This window comes from Heterodontus francisci, chromosome 22 (assembly GCF_036365525.1).
Source record: "Heterodontus francisci isolate sHetFra1 chromosome 22, sHetFra1.hap1, whole genome shotgun sequence".
Lineage (NCBI taxonomy): Eukaryota > Metazoa > Chordata > Chondrichthyes > Heterodontiformes > Heterodontidae > Heterodontus > Heterodontus francisci.
The window spans coordinates 76,137,757-76,164,360 of record NC_090392.1 but is presented as its reverse complement, the minus strand read 5'-3'; the positions used below and the strand labels follow the sequence as shown (position 1 = coordinate 76,164,360).

Genomic DNA, 26,604 nt, shown 5'->3' with positions numbered 1-26,604 from the left:
GCTGTCATGACACGTCTACCACATCCGTACCACTGCTGCAGCTGGTCATACAGTAACTTGTTTAGAGAGCTCACATTCCTCCATCACCTTCTGTCATGAGACTCAAAAACCTGCCACTAGTGTGAAAATTCATTCTCTGTCTTCAATCTCTGCTCCATTGAGCTGTTACTATGAGTGTCCGGTATCCATTTGGAAATAGAATTTTACGCTCTCCCCCATGGTGGGTTTGGAGATGGGGAGAGAGCATAAAATCAAGTGGGATGGTGATGGGGGAGGGGGGGAGGGTGTTCCTGCCATCATCCCGCCTCCACCAAAATTTAGTCCGGTGAGAAGGCCTGTGAATCGGCCTTCCCACCTGTTGCCAATTGAGGCCCTTATGTGGGTAATTAACCCCCAATTAAGGGTCTCTTCCAGCCACGGCTGCAATCAGCCATGTGACGGGAGGGGGCGGCTCTGTCACCATATGGGAAGCATGCCACAAAAATGCAGGCTGCTTTCCGGCTCCGGGGTGGTGCGGGGGTGGGGTTCCCTCATTCAAAGGCACTTAGTGCCTGAATGAGGAACCTGGTATAGAGAAGTGGGGGGCTGCTGAGAGCCACCCCACTGCCCTTGCTGATGACTCCCCCCCATCCCGCAAGGCTCTCCCACCCTAACTGGCCTGAGGCCTGGCTCCAGCCATGCTTCTCAGCCTCCAGGACGTTCACTTCCAGCAGCAGCCACCACCTCCGCGGTGCCACTGCAGCTGCTGGATGATTGGCTGGCACCTCTCCAAGAGTGGGGCTTCCGGCTACTGAGTCCTAGATCCTATGGAAGGCCCGCCGCTTGCCACTTAAGTGCCTGATTTACTTGTACTTCTTTCAATGTAGTATACTGTATTCACTGCTCACAATGTGGTCTCCTCTACATTGGGGAGACCAAACGCAGACTGGAGAACCGCTTTGTGGAACACCTCCACTCAGTCCGCAAGCAGGAACCCTGAGCTTCCAGTTGCTTGCCATTTCAACACACCCCCCAGCTCTCATGCTCACATCTCTGTCCTGGGATTGCTGCAGTGTTCCAACGAACATCAACACAAGCTCGAGGAACAGCATCTCATTTACCAATTAGGCAGACTACAGCCTGCCGGACTGAACATTGAGTTCAATAATTTCAGAGCATAATGGGCCCCCCATTTTACTTTTATTTTTAGTTATTTTTTTCTTTTTTCTCTTTTATTTTTTGTGTTTATTTTATTTTAGTTTGTTCAGTTTGTTTCGACTGTGCCCACCCACTTTTCTTTCCATGTTTGTGCTTGTGGCTGTTCGGTTTTCAGTCCATTAACACCCTATCTGTACTAATGCTTCGTCTTTCAACACTCCATTAACATATTGTTTGCCTTTGCTCCATCACCTTCTGGTCAGCTGTTCTGTGACCTTGTCCTATCAACACCTCTTTTGTTATCTCTTGCCCCACCCCCACTTTACTTGCTTAAAATCTTTTACATTTTTTATATCTGCCAGTTCCGATGAAGGGTCACTGACCTGAAACGTTAACTCTGCTTCTCTCTCCACAGATGCTGCCAGACCTGCTGAGTTTTTCCAGCGTTTCTTGTTTTTATTTCATATTTCCAGCATCCACCGTATCTTGCTTTTATTACACATTAAGGGTTGACTCCTTGATACTAAAGCGTTGGCACATTTATGACTAGCATTATTGTGCTAATCATACAACGCGACCTCAACCTTTCTACTTCAAACAATACAGCTACCTCATCATTTATCTCATTGCTGTGCCTAAATTGGCTGTGGCATTTCCTACAACAGTGGCTGCATTTCGAAAGTACTTAATAGGCTGTGAAGCATTTGGTAACATTCTGCTGTGAAGCAAGGTACCATACAAATGCAAGCTTTTTTTTCTAAAAGTGTACACTAAATTGATCTTAATATTACACTGTGCAATGCCAACCCAAAAAGGTACTCAAGGAACACTCCAGAATATTTATTCCCACTCCTCTGCTCCTTCCCCATAGCCATACTAACTTTTCTCCTTGAAACATTTATTGCAAATGTAACATTTTGTACATAGGAAGGAAAAATGGGCAACCCACATATTTGAATGCTGTTGACATACGACCATAGGAATTCGGAGCAGAAGTAGGCTATACGGCCCCTCTAGCCTGCTCCGCCATTCAATAAGATCATGGCTGATCTGTTTCTGCCTCGAATTCCGCACTCCCATCTACACCCGATAATCTTTGATTCCCTTGTCTATCTACCTCTGCCTTAAAAATATTCAATAACCCCGCCTCCACCACTTTCTGAGGTAAAGAATTCCAAAGTCACACAATCCTCTGAGAAAAAAGTTCCTTCTCATCTCTGTCCTAAAAGGGCGACCCCTAATTTTAAAACAGTGCCCCCTAGTTCTGGACTCACCCAGAAGAGGAAACATCCTTTCCACATCCACCTTGTCAAGACGGTTCATATTATATATTTCAATCAAGTCTCCCCTCACTCTTCTAAACTCCAGTGAAAACAGGCCCAGTCTGTCCAACCTTTCCTCATAGACAACCTGCTCATTCCAGGTATCAATCTAGTAAACCTCCTCTGAAGCGCCTCCAATGCATTTACATCCTTCCTTAAACAAAACTGCACACAGTATTTGAGATGTAGTCTCTCCAATGCCCTGTATAACTGAAGTATAACATCCTTACTTTTATTTTCAATTCCTCTCGTGCCACCAAAGTTGTCTGATTGCCTTTAAGACTGAGAAAAAATATTTCTCTGGGAACAGTGAATGCTGGACTGGGTGGGGCAATTGCAAGGCAGTCTGTTTTCCAAGCAACGCAGCAGAGAGAAATAACTGTCACATGACTGGCTGCCGGGGAGTTTTTAGTTTCTCTTTTGGCAAGAAAAGACCGTTTTTGGCTGGACCCTGTTTGGAGACCAGAGGAAGAGACTTCTCTCTGAAAGAAAGTAAAAGACCAGTATGCAGCTATAAACTGGGTAGGAATACAGCCCAGAAAGCTCTTTCTCTTGAGGAATAATTCCTGTATTAAGTGAAATGCAAATTTCTCCATGAAGTTAAAAGAACTTTGAAGGAAGTGCAAATCTTAGGTGTGGGAGCCAAAACCCTTGTTGCTGTTTATGCCTGAAGAGAGAGGGGAGACACAGAAAGAAGAGTTGCAACACTCTGTGGAGAATCACTGCTTTGGAGAAAGGCTCCTTTACTGATAGGTTGCCTTGCACTGTTAAGGGTGGAAAGAATCCTGTTGTCTCCAGTCTCTGAAAACTGTCTGCCTCAAAAGTGAGTCCGGTTGCCTTTTTGTGTGTTTGAAAGATCCTGAAACCTCAGGAAAGTTTCTGCTGTTGGACTGCTACTTAGAAATCCAAGTAGACCTGTTGTTGCAAACTTTTTCTGGGAGATCTGTATGATGCCTATTGCAGACGAATTGCCTTGAATGCCTACCCACCACAGACTGTTCATTAATTTCACCTGGAGACTTTGAGTGGCATCTGACAATTCGACTCTGGGACACTGCACCAATCTGGAAATATTCTACCAGGAGTTACAACCCAGTTATTTTACTATTCCTAAGAAACAGTTCTAATTTAAAATATCATTTTAAAACCAGTTAACCACTGGGTTTTGAATGTATGTGTGTGCATGAGGATTGGGAAGAATAAGTTATAAAATCTGTTCATACATATAGATTTATCTCTATCATTTAAAATTGGTTTATTAATAAATAATTTGTTGCTTTAAAGAAATCTGGTTTGATGTGCTTTACTTTGGGGAATAAATACAGTGTTTAATTTGGCTGATTGGTAGATGGGAAACTTTACTAATATGTTGTGACCTATGGAGTATTGGGACTGAATTAACAGTGCACTACTCCAACCTTGGTCATAACACTCATAATAAAGGATAGCATCCTATTAGCCTTCTTTGTTATTTGCTGTACCTGCATACTAACCTTTTGTGACTCATGTACTAGAACGCCTAGACCCCTTTGCACATTGGAATTCTGCAGTCGTTCTCCGTTTAAGTAATGCTCTGCTTTTTCTATTCTTCCTACTCTACTGGTACCAACCAGAAATCGCTAAGCATGAGGTTGAAAGAGACCAAGGAGGCTCAGTAGATCCAATGGGGCTGGGGGTGGGGGGGAAAGGGAGTGGTGGGGCTCGGGGTGCTGGGGTTAGAATTCTGTCTGCCTGATAGAGACTGGTTAGAACAGGAGTTAAAATCATTGCGGCCAATGACATTCTTTTTCCGTCCCATGGTTATTTTACAAGGGAATCAAGGGATCTGGGCTTAGGAGTTGAGATAGATCAGTGATGATCTTATTAAATAGCACTTGCTTAAAACCTTATTCATTTCTAACCTTTGCCAGTTCTGATGAAAGGTCACTGACCTGAAACGTTAACTTTGTTTCTCTCTCCACAGATGCTGCCAGACCTGCTGAGTATTTCCAGCACCTTTTGTTTGTTATTAAAAAGCAGAGCAGGCTCGAGGGACCACATGGCTTACTCCTGCTCCTGTTTGTTATGTTTTTAAAACCGGGCGGGTGAGGCCTCTGTCAGATTCAGTCCAATCTGCCAGACACCAAGCAGAGTTCAAACTTACTTCTGTGGGGCCAGAGAAGGAGCAGGAGTGCTCTTCTGGGCCCTCACAATGAAGGGCTGGGCTGCTCCAGCCCCAGACTCCACCCCTTCCTTGCTGCTGGTACCGACCAGAAACCCCTTCCCCTACCCAATGACTTCCTTTGCTGCCTGCCACGTGACATCTGGGCCATCCACTATTGTGCCAATTCCAGCTGGTTGAGCTGTGACTGGACACCAGTTTGAGGTGGACAGCTCACTTCATAAATGTGGTCTAGTCGTTAACATGAACTGGGCCTCCTGCTCGTATTTTGACTGGCAGCTTAGGAGTTAAATAGCCCCAGTGAGTCAATATGTCCAAGTGTTGCAAAGTAGCAAACCACTGAAAATGTATTCCACTGTTGAACTGGTGAGCTAAAGCATTAGTATATAAGTCAATGGAAGTTGGAATGAAGAGGATCGCATTATAGAAAGGTAAAGTGCATTTACAGTTAGCATGTGCATGGTCAGTGTGATGTCCTGGACTAGCTTTGATTGTCTGAGGGGGTCAGTGAGGAATTCTGCAGACTTTTATTTTTCCCTTATTGGTCCTTTTTTTCTCTCTCTTAGAAGATTCCATGTCTCAGGAGGGTAGCAAGTGTCTAGTTGAGGTTCTCCAGCTGTCATGAGTATGGGCAAACTTGATGGACTATCTTGTCTTTTCCTGTCCATCATTTTCATATGTTCATAATAAGAGCAGATGAATTTTACCAATCGGAAATTCGACCCTATTATGTCTTTTCCTTTTCCAAGTTTAACAAGATGCAGACTATTGCTTATTCATGGCAAGCATTTTTACTGTGTTTAATTACACTCAATTGAAATTATACTGTAAATACTTAACGCTTCAATATAATTATGTTTATGAAACAGACAATAACTCCCGTGAACAAATCAGTTTAGCATATTTTATTTATTAGCTTAATGGACTATTGGGGTTTCTTGGAAGAATATCAAAATGTTCGCATTACATTTAAAATAGCAGACTTTGAATTTTTACACATTATTTTAACATTACAAAAATGTTCATCCCATGTGGGAAACATTCATCCTATTGAATTCCTTTTACATACAAGAATTTCTTACCATTATCTGTTAACAACGTATATACATATGATAAAGGATAATACACAATTATATTGCTGAAAATAGATACATGTTGTTGAAGCTTTTCATCTTGCATTCATCAGGACAATCGCAAGAATAACCAATGTAAGGGAAAACAACAACTTAAAATACATGAGAAGAGAATGCTGATTGGTTGGCAAGTGAACTCTGATTGGTAGAGACGTTGCCATGGCGAATGCACCAGTTTACAGTGACTGACAGTTAACTGCCAAGCTTTGTTTGAAATTTAAACCAGGCAGCTTGACTCTGATTGGTCAGGGCATTGCCCTGAGGAATGAACCAGCGAATGGCTGTCAATTATTGTATTCAGCTGAAACAGGTGCAATGTGTGTACATGTTCTTTCTGTCTGCAAAGTACATGGCCCTGTCTTTTAATATATGTAGCTTCCAGTATGCATAAATGTGCCACACTGCAAGCTCGACTGACAATCTTAAATTGGTTGTCAGCGTAATTATTAGCACACCACGGATTATTTAGCAAATGTTGTCCAATCGCAGAATCACATCTAATGTTGAACACTGTGTTTTGAGTTTTGCAAGTACGGGCTGGTTGGGTATGGCCTGTTGTTTGATATGATCTGTCAGTCTTTGGGAATTATGGCCTATATTCCTAGCATCACACTGGCATTGAAATTCATATGTCCCCTTCTGCTATTCAGGGCAATACCTTGACCAATCAGAGTCAAGCTGCCTGGTTTAAATTTTAAACAAAGCTTGGCAGTTAACTGTCAGTCATCGTAAACTGGTGCATTCGCCATGGCAATGCCTCTACCAGAGTTCACTTGCCAACCAATCAGCACTGTCTTCTCATGCAGTATAAGTTGTTGTTTTCCCTTACATTGGTTAATAACACAAGATGGCTTCTGGGCTGGAAGCTCCCTAGGAAGCTCCCTTACTGTTCAACGATATCCATGGCCATCTGCTCCCATTCCTAATGTTTTCTCCCCCAATCTGCCCTCTTAAACTGTTTAAATTCCCCTGGCTCTTTAAATCAGTTCATTTTAGCCCTATCTAAAGGCTAACAGTTAGTTTAGTGTTTGTTACCTGGGCCCACTGCCCTCCCCCAGCCACACCTGCTCTTTGTTTTCTCAATGAAATTGATCCGGATGAAACTGACGAGCACAGCTGCCGATACTTCAATCTCCGATCCTGCTGTCTTCACAATCCAGAGTGTCTGCAGCCACGGCATGCGGTAAGTCCATTGAGGTGAAGAAGGAGCTGCGGGACCCGAGAGAAGTCCTGAGAAAAGGTGCCCCGATCACCCAAAAAATCCACGATCGGCCCCCCCCCGGCCGCAACTTCAAAGCGCCCGCGGGAGATGGCTCGGAGAGCATCTGCAGCGCACTGTCGGCAATGCTGCATGCCTTTATTTAAACCACTGGAAAAAAAACCCTTAGTGAATGTAATCACCTCTGTAAGTCTGCCAAAAGATGCTTCACCTCCTGAAGGACGTGGATGAGCTTTCTGGACGTCGATGGTGGGCACTAGGGACCTTATTACCTGCACCCGCTTTCCCCCCCCCCCCACTTTCCCCCCTTCCCCTTCCCTGCTCCACCCTCTCAGCTCACCCCCCAACAACCCCGTCCCAGCCCGCCCCACCCCCCTCGCAACATCTTCCCCCCACACCCCCTTCCCCTGCACCCCCCCCACCCCCTTACAGCCCCCTTCCCAGCTCCCCCTCGCACCTCCCCTCCCTCCACCCCTCCCCCTCGCATCCCCTCCTCCCACAGGCACCATCCTACACCTGTGTAGGGGCCCTAACAACCCCACTGCCTTGTGGGCGTCTCGGGAGAGACCAAGGCTAAGGGAGTAAACCCAAACAGATAATCCGGAGTGGAACCCCGTAGGCGGTCATGTGTCACCTTTGGCATGTTTCCGACAGTTCCTGCAGCCATACCGGTGCCAAACGTCGTGCTCTGCACTCCTTTGGACCCCACCAGAAAGGCCGAGAGGGGGGTTTTGACGACTGGGCAACTCTCAACCTCCATAAACTTGCCCAGGCATGCGCCATGGAGAGGTCACTCCATAGTTGCCTCACAGCGACTGAAACAACATGGAAGGCAGCAGTTACGGGTTATAAGTCCAGATAAATTGGCGTAGAAACTGGGCGCCACGGGTTGCCTTTGTCGGTGGGAGAGGTCATTGCACCTCACTGGACAGCTACCGCCCGCCTCAAACCGGGCAGCACCCGGTCAATAAGGTTCTGTCCCGCCACAGTCTACCTGCTTCAATGGGTGCTTGGAGCTCAGGGTCATTGCCCGAAAGGTGGACTGATACACCGCAACAAACAACATGAAAAAAGGAAAGAAGGTACCAGCCCTTCGCTTTGCAAGCTGGAACGTCAGAACTATGTGTCCTGGCCTGTCGGAAGACCTTACTCAAATCAACGATTCTCGGAAGACCGCCATCATTAACAACGAGCTCAGTAGACTCAATGTAGACATTGCAGCACTTCAGGAGACACGATGCCAATATCATCACCCTCTATAAAAACAAAGGTGACCACAGTGACTGCAACAACTACCGTGGAATCTCCCTGCTCAGCATAGTGGGGAAAGTCTTTGCTCGAGTCGCTCTGAACAGGCTCCAGAAGCTGGCCGAGCGCGTCTACCCTGAGGCACAGTGTGGCTTTCGTGCAGAGAGATCGACCGTTGACATGCTGTTCTCCCTTCGTCAGATAGAGGAGAAATGCAGTGAACAACAGATGCCCCTCTACGTTGCTTTCATTGATCTCACCAAAGCCTTTGACCTCGTCAGCAGACGTGGTCTCTTCAGACTACTAGAAAAGATTGGATGCCCACCAAAGCTACTTAGTATCATCACCTCATTCCATGACAATATGAAAGGCACAATTCAACATGGTGGCTCCTCCTCAGAGCCCTTTCCTATCCTGAGTGGCGTGAAACAGGGCTGTGTTCTCGCACCCACACTTTTTGGGATTTTCTTCTCCCTGCTGCTTTCACATGCGTTCAAGTCCTCTGAAGAAGGAATTTTCCTCCACACAAGATCAGGGGGCAGGTTGTTCAACCTTGCCCGTCTAAGAGCGAAGTCCAAAGTACGGAAAGTCCTCATCAGGGAACTCCTCTTTGCTGACGATGCTGCTTTAACATCTCACGCTGAAGAGTGCCTGCAGAGTCTCATCGACAGGTTTGCGGCTGCCTGCAATGAATTTGGCCTAACCATCAGCCTCAAGAAAACAAACATCATGGGGCAGGATATCAGAAATGCTCCATCCATCAATATTGGCGACCACGCTCTGGAAGTGGTTCAAGAGTTCACCTACCTAGGTTCAACTATCACCAGTAACCTGTCTCTAGATGCAGAAATCAACAAGCGCATGGGAAAGGCTTCCACTGCTATGTCCAGACTGGCCAAGAGAGTGTGGGAAAATGGCATACTGACACGGAACACAAAAGTCCGAGTGTATCAGGCCTGTGTCCTCAGTACCTTGCTCTATGGCAGCGAGGCCTGGACAACGTATGTCTGCCAAGAGTGACGTCTCAATTCATTCCATTTTCGCTGCCTCCGGAGAATACTTGGCATCAGGTGGCAGGACCGTATCTCCAACACAGAAGTCCTCGAGGCGGCCAACATCCCCAGCTTGTACACACTACTGAGTCAGCCGCGCTTGAGATGGCTTGGCCATGTGAGCCGCATGGAAGATGGCAGGATCCCCAAAGACACATTGTACAGCGAGCTCGCCACTGGTATCAGACCCACCGGCCGTCCATGTCTCCGCTATAAAGACGTCTGCAAACGCGACATGAAATCCTGTGACATTGATCACAAGTCGTGGGAGTCAGTTGCCAGCGTTCGCCAGAGCTGGCGGGCAGCCATAAAGATGGGGCTAAAATGTGGCGAGTCGAAGAGACTTAGTAGTTGGCAGGAAAAAAGACAGAGGCGCAAGGGGAGAGCCAACTGTGCAACAGCCCCGACAAACAAATTTCTCTGCAGCACCTGTGGAAAAGCCTGTCACTCTAGAATTGGCCTTTATAGCCACTCCAGGCGCTGCTTCACAAACCACTGACCACCTCCAGGCGCGTATCCATTGTCTCTCGAGATAAGGAGGCCCAAAGAGAAGGTTATTCTTGCGGTTGTCCTGATGAGTGCAGACGAAAAGCTTCAGCAACATTTCTCTATTTTCAGCAATACTCAAGTTCTGTACTACTAAGCAACTACTTAATTATATCTTACTGCTGTGATGCATTGAGGTAGCACTGTTAAATTAGTTCTTACTTGCATGTATCACTACATTGTGTACTGTTGGGTAAATTTTACGAGGCTGCGTTCCTGGTGTTACACCTCATTCAACTGAAGCACAAATCCATAATCCATTCACGGTGCTTCAGTGATGATTTTCTAGCCAATGGCAGTATCTGGCAGAGCACTTCATAGGTAGAAGTACATACTGAGAATACCTCAACTTTGTTCAATGTCTCCCAGTGATAGCTTGATTGTGAACTGTAGTATGAGCTCCATGCTCTGGTATTCTGTGGCAAATCCATTCTGCTCAACATGGAATCATACGGTACAGAAGGAGGCCATTTGGCCCATCATGCCTGTGCAGGCTCTTTGAAAGAGCTATTCTGCTCATCAGGCTTTTTCCCCATAGTCCTGCAAATATCCACTTGGGATTGAGCTCATACTTGTTGCAAAGTCGATTATCTACAGATAATGTTTTTGCAAGATGGGAATCTTAAGAGATATTTAATTGAGTCCTCTCACTGTCTCCATCTGTTTGAGATAGCTAATGTCTGAATCATGTTTCTTTGCTGTGTCATACTGAAGCCACATTAAGGCTTCTTTAATTTGGTGTATACAACATCTGCATTCTGCTTTATTACTGTATTAGGCAGAGGCGTTGTATTCAACTTCTGTACTAGAGTATAAGTAACACTTTCATTATAGTTCTGTACTGTGTTGTGCTTCTGGACTGTGGAGTATATGATGCCTTGATTGCATGCCTGTACTGTGGAATATATAGTGTCGTGTTTGACTGTCTGTACTGTGGAGTATATGATGTCCTGATCACGTAGCTGTACCGTGCTGCACTGCAGGTTGTCCTAAAGTATAAGTTAAAAAGAAATATTTAATGTTATTTTCCTTGATTAAAGTACTATTAACCTGTTAAATTGGTGTACCCATTAATTATCACTGCTCCTGATGACTATTTTTCTCCTCGCCTGAATGTACTGCTTCACATTGGGATAGTGTATTACCCTAGCTGAAATCAGCTACCTCAGTACAAATCTGGAACCATCCATGGCTCCAATGCTTAATTCCACCCTGGCCAGCAAAATCACAATAGAATTAATAATAATAAATATGAAAGATTTGATAAAAAGTTCCATTGTTAGTTTTCCAAAAGCTAATCTTGACTAAAATATCAGAGACTGGAGAGTATTAGAGACACTAAGACCTCTCTGGATTAAAATGGAGTTGAGACACAGCCAGAATATTGTTTATGAATTAATCCCACCCCTACAATTACAGCTTTGTAACACATTATACTGCATTTTATCCCATGTTCAATATATATTAGGCTTTTACTTCCTGTATAATTCTGTTGAATTATCTGATTTTAGTCACTGTGGTATGGCGTGTTATATTGGCCTTGTCACTCCTGAGCTACAGCATAAGAATTAGAAGCTATTATCGGCCCTTGAGCCTGCTCCACCATTCAGTAAGAACTTCTACATCAACTTCACTTTCCCATCCTATCACCATATCCCTTGATTGACTTAGTGCCCAAGAGTCTATCACTCTCTGTACTCAACGACTAAGCGTCCACAGCCCTCTGGCATAGAGAATTCCAAAGATTCACCACCCTCTGAGAGAAGAAATTACTTCTCAGCCAACCCTTTATTTTGAGACTATGACCCCTAGTTCCAGACTCTCCAGCCAGGGGAAACAGCCTCTCAGCATCTTGTTAGGACCCTAAGAATTTTATACATGTGAATGAGATCACTTCTCATTCTTCTAAACTCTATAGAATACAGGCCGATCCCACTCAATCTTTCCTCATGGGACAACCCTCTCATCCTAGGAATGAGGGAAGGGAAATAAAATATTGAGCAGATAGACATCCAGTGATCCTCTTGCAAAATTAAGATATCACACGGAGACAGGGTTGGGCACACCTGTGATCTAAAAATTAGCCTGGTGACTCTTTTGGTCTTTGAAATGACTCTGGTTTGTGTACCACTAAGAGCTGCCATGTTCAAAAGAGGCTAATAGACACTGGCCTTTATATCAGGAGGAATAGAATACAAAGGGGTAGAAAGTCATGCTTCAGTTGTACAAAGCCCTGGTTAGACCACACCTGGAGCACGTGAGCAGTTCTGGGCACCACCCCTTAGGAAGGATACATTGGTCTTGGAGGGAGTGCATCATAGGTTTACCAAACTGATACCTGTACTCCAAGAGTTAAATTACAAGGAGAGATTACACAAACTAGAGTTGCATTCCCTGAAATTTAAAAGATTAAGGGGCGACTTGATCAAAGTTTTCAAGATATTAAGGTTAACAGATAGGGTAGATAAAGAGAAACTATTTCTGCTGCTTGGGGATTCTAGGCCTAGTGGGTAAAGTCTATAGACCTTTCAGAACTGAAAATAGGAAACACTTCTACACACAAGAGGTGATAGAAGTTTGAAACTCTCTTCCACAAACAATGATCAATGTTAATTTTATATCTGAGATTGATAGATTTTTATCCAAATGTATTAAGGGATATGGGACAAAGGCAGGTATATGGAGTTAGGTCACAGATTAGCCATGTTCTCATTGAATATTGGGACAGGCTCAAGGAGCTAAATGTTAAATGATGTTCTCCTGTTCCTATCTTCCAAGGAGATACAGGGCAGGGATATTTGGAAGGGGAGATGGAGAAAGGTTGATTTTTGTTCTTTTTTGCATGTTATGGTATGGTGTTCGATGCCACAAAGCAAATTCATTGAGAATACCTGAAGCTTCATGAATTCTCAATTGGTTTGGCTTAGTAGGAACACAGTGATCAACAGATGAAACTGCGAACATATTTTCATCCCTGTAACTGTTAAAACTGTTTGCAAAAAAATTCTCAATCTATAGGAAACAAATTATTTATTATTTAAATCAGAGTGCTTTGTTATTTAGTAAAAATGTGTTCAAGGGAGAAAAGCTTACCTGAGATAAGAAATCTTCCAATTGTTCTGTAGTGTTCACCGCTGTCCTAGAACAGTAGCAAAACATTTTTCAAAATGCTGTGGACTGACCCTTAATTTTTATGTGTTCTTTTTTTACTGTGCAATGTATATAATATAAATACTGATGAGCAGTGGGAAATTTCCTCTCTGCACTATGTTTCGTGAGATTGTAAGAACACAGAATGGCTGTTAGTTTTGCCCACTCCACAAAGGGCTGTAATATTTCATTGGCTGTGACCATTTGACTTTGCGATTGTAAATGCAAGTTATTTTCTTAGTATTTCTAAATATTATATGATAAAGGTACCAATTAGTGGAAAGAGACCAGCTGTATAGAATTTAAAATTTATTGGTATTCCTCTGTATCTCCTCTGGTGCCTGGACTACACACACATCTCTGAGGGAGAAAGTAGTCAACTGACCTAATCCTAAATCTCTGCCACTGCACTTTAAGCCCAACGTTGCAAGGTACTTGAGAGTGTTAAGGATTAAGATTGAGAAATAGTTAAGGGATCCAGTTTATGCAAAACAAGCAGTTTATGTAAGGTCTGTAGCGAAATCTTAGAATTATAGACCTGAAAAGCAACTAATGGTATAACAACTATACAAAATGTTACCACAGCATTCTCTACAGCAACAACTTGCATTTATATAGTGCCTTTAACTTGGTAGAGCATCCCAAGGCGCTTCACAAGAGTGTTATCAAACAACATTTGACACCAAGCCACATAAGGAGGTACTAAGGCAGATGACCAAAAACTTGGCTGAAGAGGTAGGTTTCAAGGAATGTCTTAAAGGAGGAAAGAGTAGTAGCGAGGCGGATTAAAATCAGGAATGTGCAAGAGGCCAGAATTGGAGGATCACTGAAACCTTGTAGGGCTGGAGGTGGTTACAGAGATAGGGAGGGTGAGGCCATGGAGAGAGTTGAAAATAAGGATGAGGAATTTTAAAATTGAGGTGTTGCTTAACCGGGAGCCCATGTAGTTCAACAAGCACAAGGGTGATGGGGGAACGGGACTTGGTACAAGATAGGATAAGGGCGGAAGAGTTTTGGCACCTTCCCCTAGGTGAGAAGCCTTTGATCAGGAGGTTATCACATAAGGGGAATGGTTGGTGCAAATCTAGTGTGGGCACAATCTACTGAAGCCAACTTGTTGTTAAAATGTTGTTAAAATGGTTAATGAGCGTAGTATTCATTTTGTGAGCAGCCAGAGGAATGAATTTTCTAGTTACAGAGAATGTTCAGCCTCCTGTAGGGACATTTTAATTAGAAAACTTTATTAACTATTATCAAAATGCCATTCGAAGCTTACCTGTGTAGACGTACAGCTTTCATTTTGAGTTTCAAATATATAACCAAAAGGATGAGAAAAATGATGAATCCACAAACCCCGATAACAATTGGAGCAGTCTCGTTAAGTGAAGAACCTACAATACAGCAATAAGAATATTACTGCATCTAGTACTGATGTATTCAATTATTTTAAGGTCTAGTGAAAAAGGATACAGAATCATTCTGTTCATGGGAATTGCATTAGTCTGAACTGGCCAAATCTTTCTCACTAATTTTTAATTTCTCTCACATGACAATAATAACTTGTATTTATGTTATTGTCTTTAATATGTCCCAAACTAAAATGTCCCAAGGTCCTTCACAGGAACATTATCAAAAAAAATGCAGCACCGAGCCACATAAATAGATGGGACAGATGACCAATAGCTTAGCCAAAAAGATAGCTTTTAAGAAGCGGCTTCAAGGAGAAGAGAGGCAGAGAGGTTTATGGGGGGAATTCCAGAACAAGGCAGCTGAAGGCACAGGCACCAATGGTATAGTGAAGGAAATTGGGGATGCAGTACTCTTTCCAGTGAAGTCAGCCACGACAGTGACAGATTCAGACTTCTATGGTTTATTGAGGGACAAACATGATCATTCTAGTGTTTCCCAATTCCCATATTCCAAGAGTAAAACAAAAGACAAAGCGTTTAGACATTGAAGAGAAAGGGAACAAGATTAGAGAGTGGGGCTTGAAGGACAAACTATTGGAGGCTTTGTACTGATGTCAGGTATGAATGAAAACAAGAGACATTCGACGAGGGTTGCCAGCTCTGACTGGATATATTCCTGATGGCTTCATCACGTGAGCTCCCACCTCAAATCACCCAAAACCGTCCAACAGTCTTTTCCCATCTCTAATATTTTATACTGTCAAGCCTACGTAAATAAAGAACTAATAAAAGAATAAAAATGTTTAAAATCTCCATGCAAAAATCCCTTTTCTATTTTTTTCACTGATAGCTACCCTTGTTAAATGCAACATTATTAAATGAATAAAACATTCAACTGGTTTGCAAAAGTCCAAAGTTAGAATTAGAATTAGAATTAGAACATTACAGCGCAGTACAGGCCCTTCGGCCCTCGATGTTGCGCCGATCATCTGACCTACACTATTCCATTTTCATCCATATGTCTATCCAATGACCACTTAAATGCCCTTAAAGTTGGCGAGTCTACTACTGTTGCAGGCAGGGCGTTCCATGCCCCTACTACTCTCTGCATAAAGAAACTACCTCTGACATCTGTCCTATATCTATCACCCCTCAACTTAAAGCTATGTCCCCTCGTGTTTGCCATCATCATCCGAGGAAAAAGACTCTCACTATCCACCCTATCTAACCCTCTGATTATCTTGTATGTCTCTATTAAGTCACCTCTCCTCCTCCTTCTCTCTAACGAAAACAACCCCAAGTCCCTCAGCCTTTCCTCGTAAGACCTTCCTTCCATACCAGGCAACATCCTAGTAAATCTCCTCTGCACCTTTTCCAAAGCTTCCACATCCTTCCTATAATGCGGTGACCAGAACTGCACGCAATACTCAAGGTGCGGCCTCACCAGAGTTTTGTACAGCTGCATCATGACCTCGTGGCTCCGAAACTCGATCCCCCTACTAATAAAAGCTAACACACCATATGCCTTCTTAACAGCCCTATTAACCTGGGTAGCAACTTTCAGGGATTTATGTACCTGGACACCAAGATCTCTCTGTTCATCTACACTACCAAGAATCTTCCCATTAGCCCAGTACTCTGCATTGCTGTTACTCCTTCCAAAGTGAATCACCTCACACTTCTCCGCATTAAACTCCATTTGCCATCTCTCAGCCCAGCTCTGCAGCCTATCTATGTCCCTCTGTACCCTACAACACCCTTCGACACTATCCACAACTCCACCGACCTTCGTGTCATCCGCAAATTTACTAACCCACCCTTCTACACCCTCATCCAGGTCATTTATAAAAATGACAAACAGCAGTGGCCCCAAAACAGAACCTTGCGGTACACCACTAGTAACTAAACTCCAGGATGAACATTTGCCATCAACCACCACCCTCTGTCTTCTTTCAGCTAGCCAATTTCTGATCCAAAGCTCTAAATCACCTTCAACCCCATACTTCCATATTTTCTGCAATAGCCTACCGTGGGGAACCTTATCAAACGCCTAACTGAAATCCATATACACCACATCCACGGCTTTACCCTCATCCACCTGTTTGGTCACCTTCTCGAAAAACTCAATAAGGTTTGTGAGGCACGACCTACCTTTCACAAAACCGTGCTGACTATCGCAAATGAACTTATTCTTTTCAAGATGATTATAAATCCTATCTCTTATAACCCTTTCCAACATTTTACCCACAACCGAAGTAAGGCTCACAGGTCTATAATTACCAGGGCTGTCTCTACTCCCCTTCTTGAACAAGGGGACAACATTTGCTATCCTCCAGTCCTCCGGCACTACTCCTGTCGACAATGACGACATAAAGATCAACAACAACGGCTCTGCAATCTCCTCCCTGGCTTCCCAGAGAATCCTAGGATAAATCCCATCTGGCCCAGGGGACTTATCTATTTTCACACTTTCCAAAATTGCTAACACCTCCTCCTTGTGAATCTCAATCCCATCTAGCCTAGTAGGCTGTATCTCAGTAATCTCCTCGGCAACATTTTCTTTCTCTACTGTAAATACTGACGAAAAATATTCATTTAACGCTTCCCCTATCTCCTCTGATTCCGCACACAACTTCCCACTACTATCCTTGATTGGCCCTGTTCTAACTCTTATCATTCTTTTATTCCTGATATACCTATAGAAAGCCTTAGGGTTTTCTTTGATCCTATCCGCCAATGACTTCTCGTGTCCTCTCCTTGCTCTTCTTAGCCCTCCCTTTAGATCCTTCCTGGCTAGCTTGTAACTCTCAAGCGCCCTAACTGAGCCTTCACGTCTCATCCTAACATAAGCCGCCCTCTTCCTCTTGACAAGCGCTTCAACTTCTTGAGTAAACCACGGCTCCCTCGCTCGACAACTTCCTCCCTGCCTGACAGGTACATACTTATCAAGGACACGCATTAGCTGCTCCTTGAATAAGCTCCACATTTCGTTTGTGCCCATCCCCTGCAGTTTCCTTCCCCATCCTACACATCCTAAATCTTGCCTAATCGCGTCATAATTTCCTTTCCCCCAGCTATAATTCTTGCCCTGCGGTATATACCTGTCCCTGCCCATCGCTAAGGTAAACCTAACCGAATTGTGATCACTATCGCCAAAGTGCTCACCTACATCTAAATCGAACACCTGGCCGGGTTCATTACCCAGTACCAAATCCAATGTGGCATCGCCCCTGGTTGGCCTGTCCACATACTGTGTCAGAAAACCCTCCTGCACACACTGGACAAAAACAGACCCATCTAAAGTACTCGAACTATAGTATTTCCAGTCAATATTTGGAAAATTAAAGTCCCCCATAACCACTACCCTGTTACTCTCGCTCCTGTCGAGAATCATCTTCGCTATCCTTTCCTCTACATCTCTGGAACTATTCGGAGGTCTATAGAAAACTCCCAACAGGGTGACCTCTCCTCTCCTGTTTCTAACCTCGGCCCATACTACCTCAGTAGACGAGTCCTCAAACGTCCTTTCTGCCGCTGTAATACTTTCCTTGATTAACAATGCCACACCCCCCCCCTCTTTTACCCTCTTCTCTGTTCTTACTGAAACATCAAAATCCCGGAACCTGCAACATCCATTCCTGCCCCTGCTCTACCCATGTCTCTGAAATGGCCACAACATCAGGATCCCAGGTACCAACCCATGCTGCAAGCTCACCCACCTTATTCCGGATGCTCCTGGCGTTGAAGTAGACACACTTTAAACCAAGTTCTTGCTTGCCAGTGCCCTCTTGCGTCCCTGTAACCTTATCCCCTACCTCACTACTCTCAACAGCCTGTACACTGGAACTACAATTTAGGTTCCCATTCCCCTGCTGATTTAGTTTAAACCCCCCCGAAGAGCACTAACAAATCTCCCCCCCAGGATATTGGTACCCCTCTGGTTCAGGTGAAGACCATCCTGTTTGTAGAGGTCCCACCTACCCCAGAAAGAGCCCCAATTATCCAGGAAACCAAAACCCTCCCTCCTACACCATCCCTGCAGCCACGTGTTCAACTCCTCTCTCTCCCTATTCCTCTCTTCGCTAGCACGTGGCACGGGCAACAACCCAGAGATAACAACTCTGGTTGTTCTCGCTCTAAGCTTCCACCCTAGCTCCCTGAATTTCTGCCTTAAATCCCCATCTCTCTTCCTACCTATGTCGTTGGTGCCTATGTGGACCACGACTTGGGGGTGCTCCCCCTCCCCCTTAAGGATCCCAAAAACACGATCAGAGACATCACGTACCCTGGCACCTGGGAGGCAACACACCAACCGTGAGTCTCTCTCGTTCCCACAGAACCTCCTATCTGTTCATTTAAAGTATTGTAACCGTTTTGCTAAAGCTATTGTGTTAAGCTTTTCTTGCAAGTGTTTTCATCTAGGTGTGAAAATCACCTAGTAACCTATTGATATTTCACAGTCATTTTTACCCAATAGGTGCAAGACGTTGAGCACATTGGGCAATCCAATCTAGCACACGCTTTTGCTTAAGTGAGATAATGCTCAAATGCTGTGATACTTATAACTTGTATGTGTTTTTTTTTTGCAGAATGCAAACCCTTTGGCAACAAACTGTGGCTAAAATTCTTTTAAAGGTCTTTTTGTAAATAAAAGATTCGATGTCGTTCTTTAACCATTTGTTGTGCTGCACTGTAATGTAGTCTGTTGTAATGGAGCAAATGAAAAAAGACTTAGATTTATATCACACCTTGCACTAACGCAGAACATCCCAAAGTGTTCTATAGTCAAATAAGTACTTCTAAAGTGTGGTCGCTGTTATAATGTAGGAAAAAAGGCAGCCAATTTGTGCACAGCAAGCTGCCACAAATCACAAAGTGATAATGAATAGATAATCTGTTTTAGTGATGTTGATTGAGGGATAGATATTTGGCCAAGACACAAATGACATAAATACACTTTCTATTATCCATAACTGTATCTGTTTTCACAGACCTGTAATTGCAAACCTGTTTGATTCTATTGTTAGTTTCTTACCAAACTTGACACAGTTTTTTTTTTAATACATTCACAGGATGCAGACATTTCTGGCAAGGCTGGCATTTATTGCCGGTCACTATACTATTGAGTGGCTTTCTAGGTCATTTCAGAGCGCAGCTAAGAGTCAACTACATTGTGGAGAGACTTGACTGCATGTCTCCAGATCATTAGTTTAGATGTCTGGATTACCAGCCCAGTAATATGATCACTATACTACTGTACCAGACAAAAGAATAGTTAAGTGAATAACTATTCACTTGGTAAATAGTTATTTACTTGGTAAAATGATCATTTATTTAACTGTTTTGCAGTATAAAATTAAACAAAATTATTTGAAGAAAATTAGAAGGCAATTAGAATATTACAGCGCAGTACAGGCCCTTCGGCCCTCGATGTTGCGCCGATCATCTGACCTACACTATTCCATTTACATCCATATGTCTATCCAATGACCACTTAAATGCCCTTAAAGTTGGCGAGTCTACTACTGTTGCAGGCAGGGCGTTCCACGCCCCTACTACTCTCTGCGTAAAGAAACTACCTCTGACATCTGTCCTATATCTTTCACCCCTCAACTTAAAGCTATGTCCCCTCGTGTTTGCCATCCTCATCCGAGGAAAAATTGTTTAATGCCCATGTTACTCTGGTTACTCACCAGAGATTAATCCTTAATTCCTGAAGATTCCAGGACAATCCAGGTGGGTTGATGTCGGCCATGACGCAGTGAGTGGCACTCTGGAGATTTGAGCACAAAATCCATGCTGGCACTGCAATGTAGTTTGTGATTGTTGGTGGTGTCAGCTTTCAAATGAGATATTAAACCAAGGCCTCTCATGGGACTATTTTGAAGAAAAGTAGGAGCATTCTCCTTGGAAACATTTATGTCTCGACCAACATCACAAAAAACAGATTATCTGGTCATCATTAGGAAGTGGCTATGTACAAATTGGTCACCAGGTTTCCTACATTACAACAGTGACATAATTTCAAAAGTACTTCACTGTCTGTACAGCGATTTGGGATGTCCTCAGGTTGTGAAAGGCACTACAGAAATGCAAGTCTTTCTTTCTTTTAATTCTTTGGTGTTACCTGGACTTACTGACATTGCATTTTTACTCCTATTCTTTGGGAAACCTATGAGGTCCTTTGCTCTTCACCAATGATTCCCCAGTTAAAAATAAAGTTTGTTAGCAACAATAGATTAATAAAGGCAGTGCCGTCTATGAAAGGGCATGAATGTACACCTTTAGAAGAGAAACTAACTGCAATTAGGCATTTCTCAATATCCTGTTTGAAGCTTCATTCAAGGAGATAAAACCCTGAGATGGATCAGTGAAAAACAGCAGTCCATAATTCACAGAATCCTACTCAGCTTATAAACCAATGTGAAGTAACCTTAGAGTAATGGGAGACCAAACAGCATGACCTACCTGTCGGAGTATGTTGACTAGAGATGGTTGAATTGATAGATGGCAGTTGTGTAGTATTATATTGAGATACGGGGATGTTTGAAGTGGCAGATGCCGATTGTGTAGCATTCTGATTATCTACAGGATAAAAGTATATCATAAACAATTTTAATTTCTTTGAGGATTTCAGCAGATACTTTAGAAGATACACCAACTCCTTCTTGGCTTCAGATTGAGGAGATTCTCTCCTTCCTCGGTCATCTTTTCCTCCTGCAGACTTTTGAAACTCAAGCTCGGCATCACCTGACCACTACTTCTTGAGTTATTTTGTGTTCACTCCAACTCTTTTAATCCTTGGAGGCATCCTGCTGTATGGGCTTTGACCCGCCATCTATTCTAGGGATGACAAAAGGCCAAGAAGCATCCCGTCCACCTTCTACCACCCTGGTAGTCACATGATCCAACAATAATGGAATTGTTGACTAATTACAGCAATGAATCTCTATCCATGAGTCTATAACAAACACAGACATGAAGTGAGGAAAACCCCCAGTGATGAAGAGATTTGGGAACCATAGGTCCAAAGTCACCTGTTCCTCCCGAGCTCACTCCACTCACCACACGTCATGACTCAAATCAATCAAACACTGAGGACTGGATTTTGTTCTCAGCCCGACGTCGGGTTCTGTGGCGGTTGGTGGTGGGGTTAGGCTGGAGAATCGGAGTGGCAGCAGCTGTCACGGAACCCGACGCCGGGATTGCCGGTTCCGATCTTCCCGGCAATGGCGAGGCTCTGTGGCAGCGCCTCCGCCGCTCTGCGTTGGGACCCTACTTTAAATATTTAAAATAGCTCTCTGCATAAATTTAAATTTAATTCCCCATGATCTTACCTTCCATTTGCAATCTTGAGTACGTTGTGGAGTACTCATGTGCCTTCACTTTCCCGTCCAGGAGAGGCTAGCACCATCGAGGTGGGGAAGGGGGCAACTCTGCAGATTTAGTGTATGGGGGAAGGGGGCAACTGTACATGATTTATATGGGGAGGGGGAGCAGGCAACTCTGCACAATTTAATGTATAACTAAACTCTGCATTATATACTGTTGGCCAGGGGCTGCAAGAAACACAGAATCAGTTACAAAATGCAGGAATTGTTTGACCTGTAGTAACCTGGAGCTCGGACACTGGCCTGTGCTGGTAAAATCCAGTTTGAACTAATTACTTTATGGGACAAGACAAAGAACAGGACACAGGAAAAGGGCCTTATTTGGACACGGTGTGATACCGGGGTCTTTGGGCCTGGGCCAATTAAGAGAAGCTGTGAACGAGGTGATCAAGCTTAAGCCAACCGGAAAGACGCAGCTCAGATTTGAAGAGATAAGCAACAGGATAAGAATAGAGCTTTTTGGGCAGAGAGCCAGTGAAAACTCCGGACATCAACCATCGTGGAAGTGGAAGACACCTAGTGGGTGTGCTTATGAATTCTAGCTAGTTTTGTTATTAACTGTATAACTCAGGGGAGTTGTATGTTTTTATCTAACTAAGTGTATAAGCCTTATTCTTACATTGTACAACAAGGTGAATAAAGTAAATTGATAGTTAAAGAAAGGACTGAGTTCCCCCTCTTTGTACTAAGCCAGTAAATGTAGCTGTGGACAAGGGGGAGTTGACTCCGCTCCACGGTTAACAATACCGTGTGCGGGGCTGGCAGCCTTTTAGAAATTGCGGCGATGTGGTGGCACGGGTCCTGTGGTGAATGGCTGCCATGTTCCGCGCCTGCCCCAGCCCTGAATCTCCAAAATCTTGAATGAATCAATACCAACTCCTTTCACCATCTCCACAGGGAGCCTGTTGGCCACTTGCTCACTGAAATGGTGCTTCTGCAGATTAGTTTTGAATTTACTTCCTTTTCAAATGCTGCCTGTGTGTCTTCTGGTTCTACTATTTTCTCAGTTCAAGATGAAAGGAAGTGCCCACAATTTCAGGTAGTCATTCCCACATTTGTATTTGGCACAAGCTACCTGTAATAAATCAAAGTTCTGCTTTCTTTATAAACCATAGCAGAGAGACTGAATATACTGGCAGATCTGAAGAACTACATTATTATGAAGAGCCATTCTTATCATTAGGACTGATTTTTTTTTTTTAATTCCGATTTTCTCTCCCCCTCTCCCCCTTATGGGCCAGTGATTCTTGGTGAATTGAAGTTCAACAGATGCTCAATGCCCTCTGGTACTCCAGTCAAGTGTCTATCCATCGTCAGTGCACCAAAACAGTGAATTTTGGCTATTTAGCAATTTAGGCATCACACCAATCTTGTCCCACAATTGAATACCTTCCTGGGATGCTGAACGATAGATCAGAGTGGAAAGGGTTGGCTCATTTTTTCCTTCTCCCTAGCTCAGCAATGATGAAACCAATTATGACACTCAAACAGTAGGCAGCTGAGATCAGCTAATTCAGAACAGCTCAAGTATCGAATCTGGGCTGCTCATGGTCTGCAACGGAGAGTGCACCTGATGACTGAGCCTTTGGGACATTTGTGATGACTGTTTCTAAGATACCCAAACCTGCACCCTCCACCACCTAGAAGGACAACAAGGGCAGCAGGCACATGGGAACACCACCATCCGTAAGTTCCCTCTCCAATTCACACACCCACTTGACTATATCACCGTTCCTTCACTGTCGACGGGTCAAAATCCCAGAACTCCCTCCCTAACAGCACCGTGGGATCACCTTCACCAGACGAACTGCAATAGTTCAAGAAGGCAGCTCACCACCATCTTCTCAAGGGCAATTAGAGATAGGCAATAAATGCTGGCCTTGTCAGCGAGGCTCACATCCCATGAATGGATATTAAAAAATAGCGGAATAGAGGATTTCATTGTCAGGGGACCCATGGAATATTTCATTTTAAAGTAATTCCTGTATTTTGCATATTGTTTGGGGCCAACATTGTCAGCCATGTGCTCCTAGCTCACCCCCCGCACTCCTCTTTCCCATTTTAATCATTATTCTGGCTGCAGCTACAGATCGAAAGGAACATGCCCAAAGCACGAGCAACAGCAAATAGTGTTCCTGATCCAAATTCGCATTCTGCACAGATAATGTTCTAATGACAATAAGGAAAGACTTGCATTTACATATCACCTTTCACTATGTCCCAAAGCTCTTGGTGTTAATGATGTTAATGAAATTCTTTTAAATGTTGTCACTACTGTAATGTGGGAAATGCAGCAGCTGGTTGGTTGGCCAGAACTTCCCTTCCCTGCTCTTCTTTAAACATGTGCCTGTGATCTTTTACACCCACCCGAGAGGGCAAACAAGACTTTGATTTGATACTTCAACTGAAAGACAGCAATTCCACCAGTGCAGCACTCACTCAATATTGCACTAACTGTGACTCAGTTGGTAGCACTCTCACCTCTGAGTTAGAAGATTGTGGGTTTAAGTCCCACTCCAGAACTGGAGCACAAAAATCAAGGCTGACACTCCAGTGCAGTACTGAGGGAGGGCTGCACTGTTGGAGGTACAGTCTTTCAGATGAGACGTTAAACTGAGGCCTCATCTGTCCTCTCAGGTGGACATAAAAGTCCATGATGCTATTTCGAAGAAGAGCAGGGGAGTTATCCTTGGTGTTCTGGCCAATATTTGTTGCTTAACATCACTAAAAAGGTGGATTATCTGGTCATTATCATGTTGCTGTTTGTGGGAGCTTGCTGTGTGTAAATTGGCTGCTACATTTCCTACATTACAGCAATGACAACAATACAAAAGTACTTCATTGACTGTACAGCTCTATGGGACCCTCTGTTGGCCATGAAAGGCACTATAGAAATACAAGTCTTTCTTTTTTCTAGATCTCAGGCTGGATTTTTTTTTGCCCAAGTCCGTGGACTGGAATCTGAATGCATAGCTTTCTGACTCAGAGGCAAGAATGCTACCCACCGAGTCACAGTTAGCACCATGAAGCGAGATTGTCAGAACACATCCCCAGTGTGGTTGAAGAGTCAACCACATTACTGTTGGTCTGGAGTTGCATAGGTCAGACCAGCAGATTTCCTTCTCTAAAGGGCATTAGGGAACAAGCTGAAATAAAAACAAGAAATGCTGGAACCACTCAGCAGGTCTGGCAGCATCTGTGGAAAGAGAAGCAGAGTTAACGTTTCGGGTCAGTGACCCTTCATCGGAACTCCAGGGAACAAGCTGGGTGTTTAAGACAATCTATTAGTTTCATGTGCACCATTACTGGTACTAGCTTTCATAGCTAGTTTAATTTATTTAATTAACTGAATTTAAGTTTACCAACTACTGTGGTGGGATTTGAATTCATGTCTCCGACTTATTAGTTCAGGCCTCAGGATTACTAGTCCAATAATACACTATCATGCCACCATACTGGATAACCTAGAGCTGAGAAACCCAAGAACAACGGAAGAAAATACCCTGAACAAAGAGAAGAGAGCATGTACGTGACAAGGAGATAACATTTAGAGAACACAGGGATATAAATGTATTCCTGAGGTTGTTCGTAATCCAGTAGCAAGACACCTGATCCAAAAAGAATTGTGTAGAAGAAAATAGATGTGTGTGAAATTGAATTCAGCATGTAACAGGGGCTTTGTGCACAATGTACACAGCTCTCTATCTTGACTACAAGATACGTTAACACGTGAAGACTCACCTCGTACAGTTAAACTCCAGGTTATTTGATGAATCCTGCCTTCTACCTTCACTTTGCATTCGTAGATTCCACTGTCAGCCACAACCAGTGACTCAAAATACAGTGAAGCATCTCCCTCACTGCCATTTTCAGAGGCAAAGGAGAATCTCTGCTGCTGTGGATAAACCTTTCCACCAGAGAGCGTTAAGATCTGTCACAAAGATAAACGAGAGTTACAACTCTATGAAGGATTGTGCCTGATCTTTAAATTTGTCATTGTTAACAGTCAGCTTATTGCTGCTACAGTTCACAAAGAAACTCTTCGAGCATGTGCAAGACACTTGATGTTGGAGATGATGGAACTGAATTTTTGATACCTAGTTTGAGTGATTGGCTCAACTAGGCATAGAGTGGCTTTCAGTTTTGAGTTCTATCTTTCGAGTCCTCTGAAGAACTGTTGAAAATGATCCTTCTTTATACAACATATTTTGCCAACATTAAAGGTACATGTCACATATAAGATCTCATGTTGTATCTATTCCTGCATTCCTTGAAGACAGTCTAATTATGTAAACAGTTGTAGTTGTCTACTCCGAAGCTTCTTCTCCCAGATATGACTTGCTGACATAACAGCTCTTAAACCCTTTGAAGAATAGGATTTATTAACCATTATTTTTTCATACCTTAGTTAATGGATCCCTCTATTTATCTTTATTACCCTAGCCACCAAAGGTATACTTTAATCATTCATGGTTGATGCCATTATTGTCACTTATTTCGTTGCACAAGGATTTTTCATGCGTAACACTCAGAAACAATAAAAGCAGAAAGCAAGCCACAATTTCCTACACATTTTAAAGCCTTCCCGTTTATCTTGGAAAGTCATTTGCTCTACGATAAAAGGAAGCTCGACTATTAACTCTAAACTGTGCAAGATGTCCAACATACAATTCTCCAGTCATGACCTGTCATGACCTTTTCATGTGGCCTTATCTAATTTTTTTTATTAATGTAACCAATCTATCTAATTTAGAAAAAGGGCATTAACTTAACTAAACTTGCCTATAGTTACCAGACGTTTTTTTAAACTTGTAGATAATCTGTGATGGCACAGGG

General features: G+C 43.5%; 1 protein-coding gene across 4 annotated transcripts in view; it reads right to left on the bottom strand.

Annotated features, from left to right (window-relative positions):
- Positions 1-26,604, bottom strand: part of LOC137381458 (coxsackievirus and adenovirus receptor homolog) — a 59,928-nt gene that overhangs the window by 21,280 nt on the left and 12,044 nt on the right. For 3 of the 4 annotated variants that reach the window (XR_010977181.1, XR_010977180.1, XM_068054079.1), the window contains exons 3-6: positions 25,510-25,699; positions 20,846-20,962; positions 14,245-14,359; positions 12,912-12,957 (exon numbers count right to left, since the gene is read on the bottom strand). Coding sequence is in view for 2 of the 4 variants with exons in the window: in XM_068054079.1 (XP_067910180.1) it covers positions 12,912-12,957; positions 14,245-14,359; positions 20,846-20,962; positions 25,510-25,699 (468 nt within the window). In the remaining 2 variants the exon portion in view is untranslated. Of the gene's footprint in view, positions 1-7,464; positions 10,808-12,911; positions 12,958-14,244; positions 14,360-20,845; positions 20,963-25,509; positions 25,700-26,604 lie in introns of those variants that run through there. The other variant, XM_068054078.1, reaches the window with a different exon arrangement.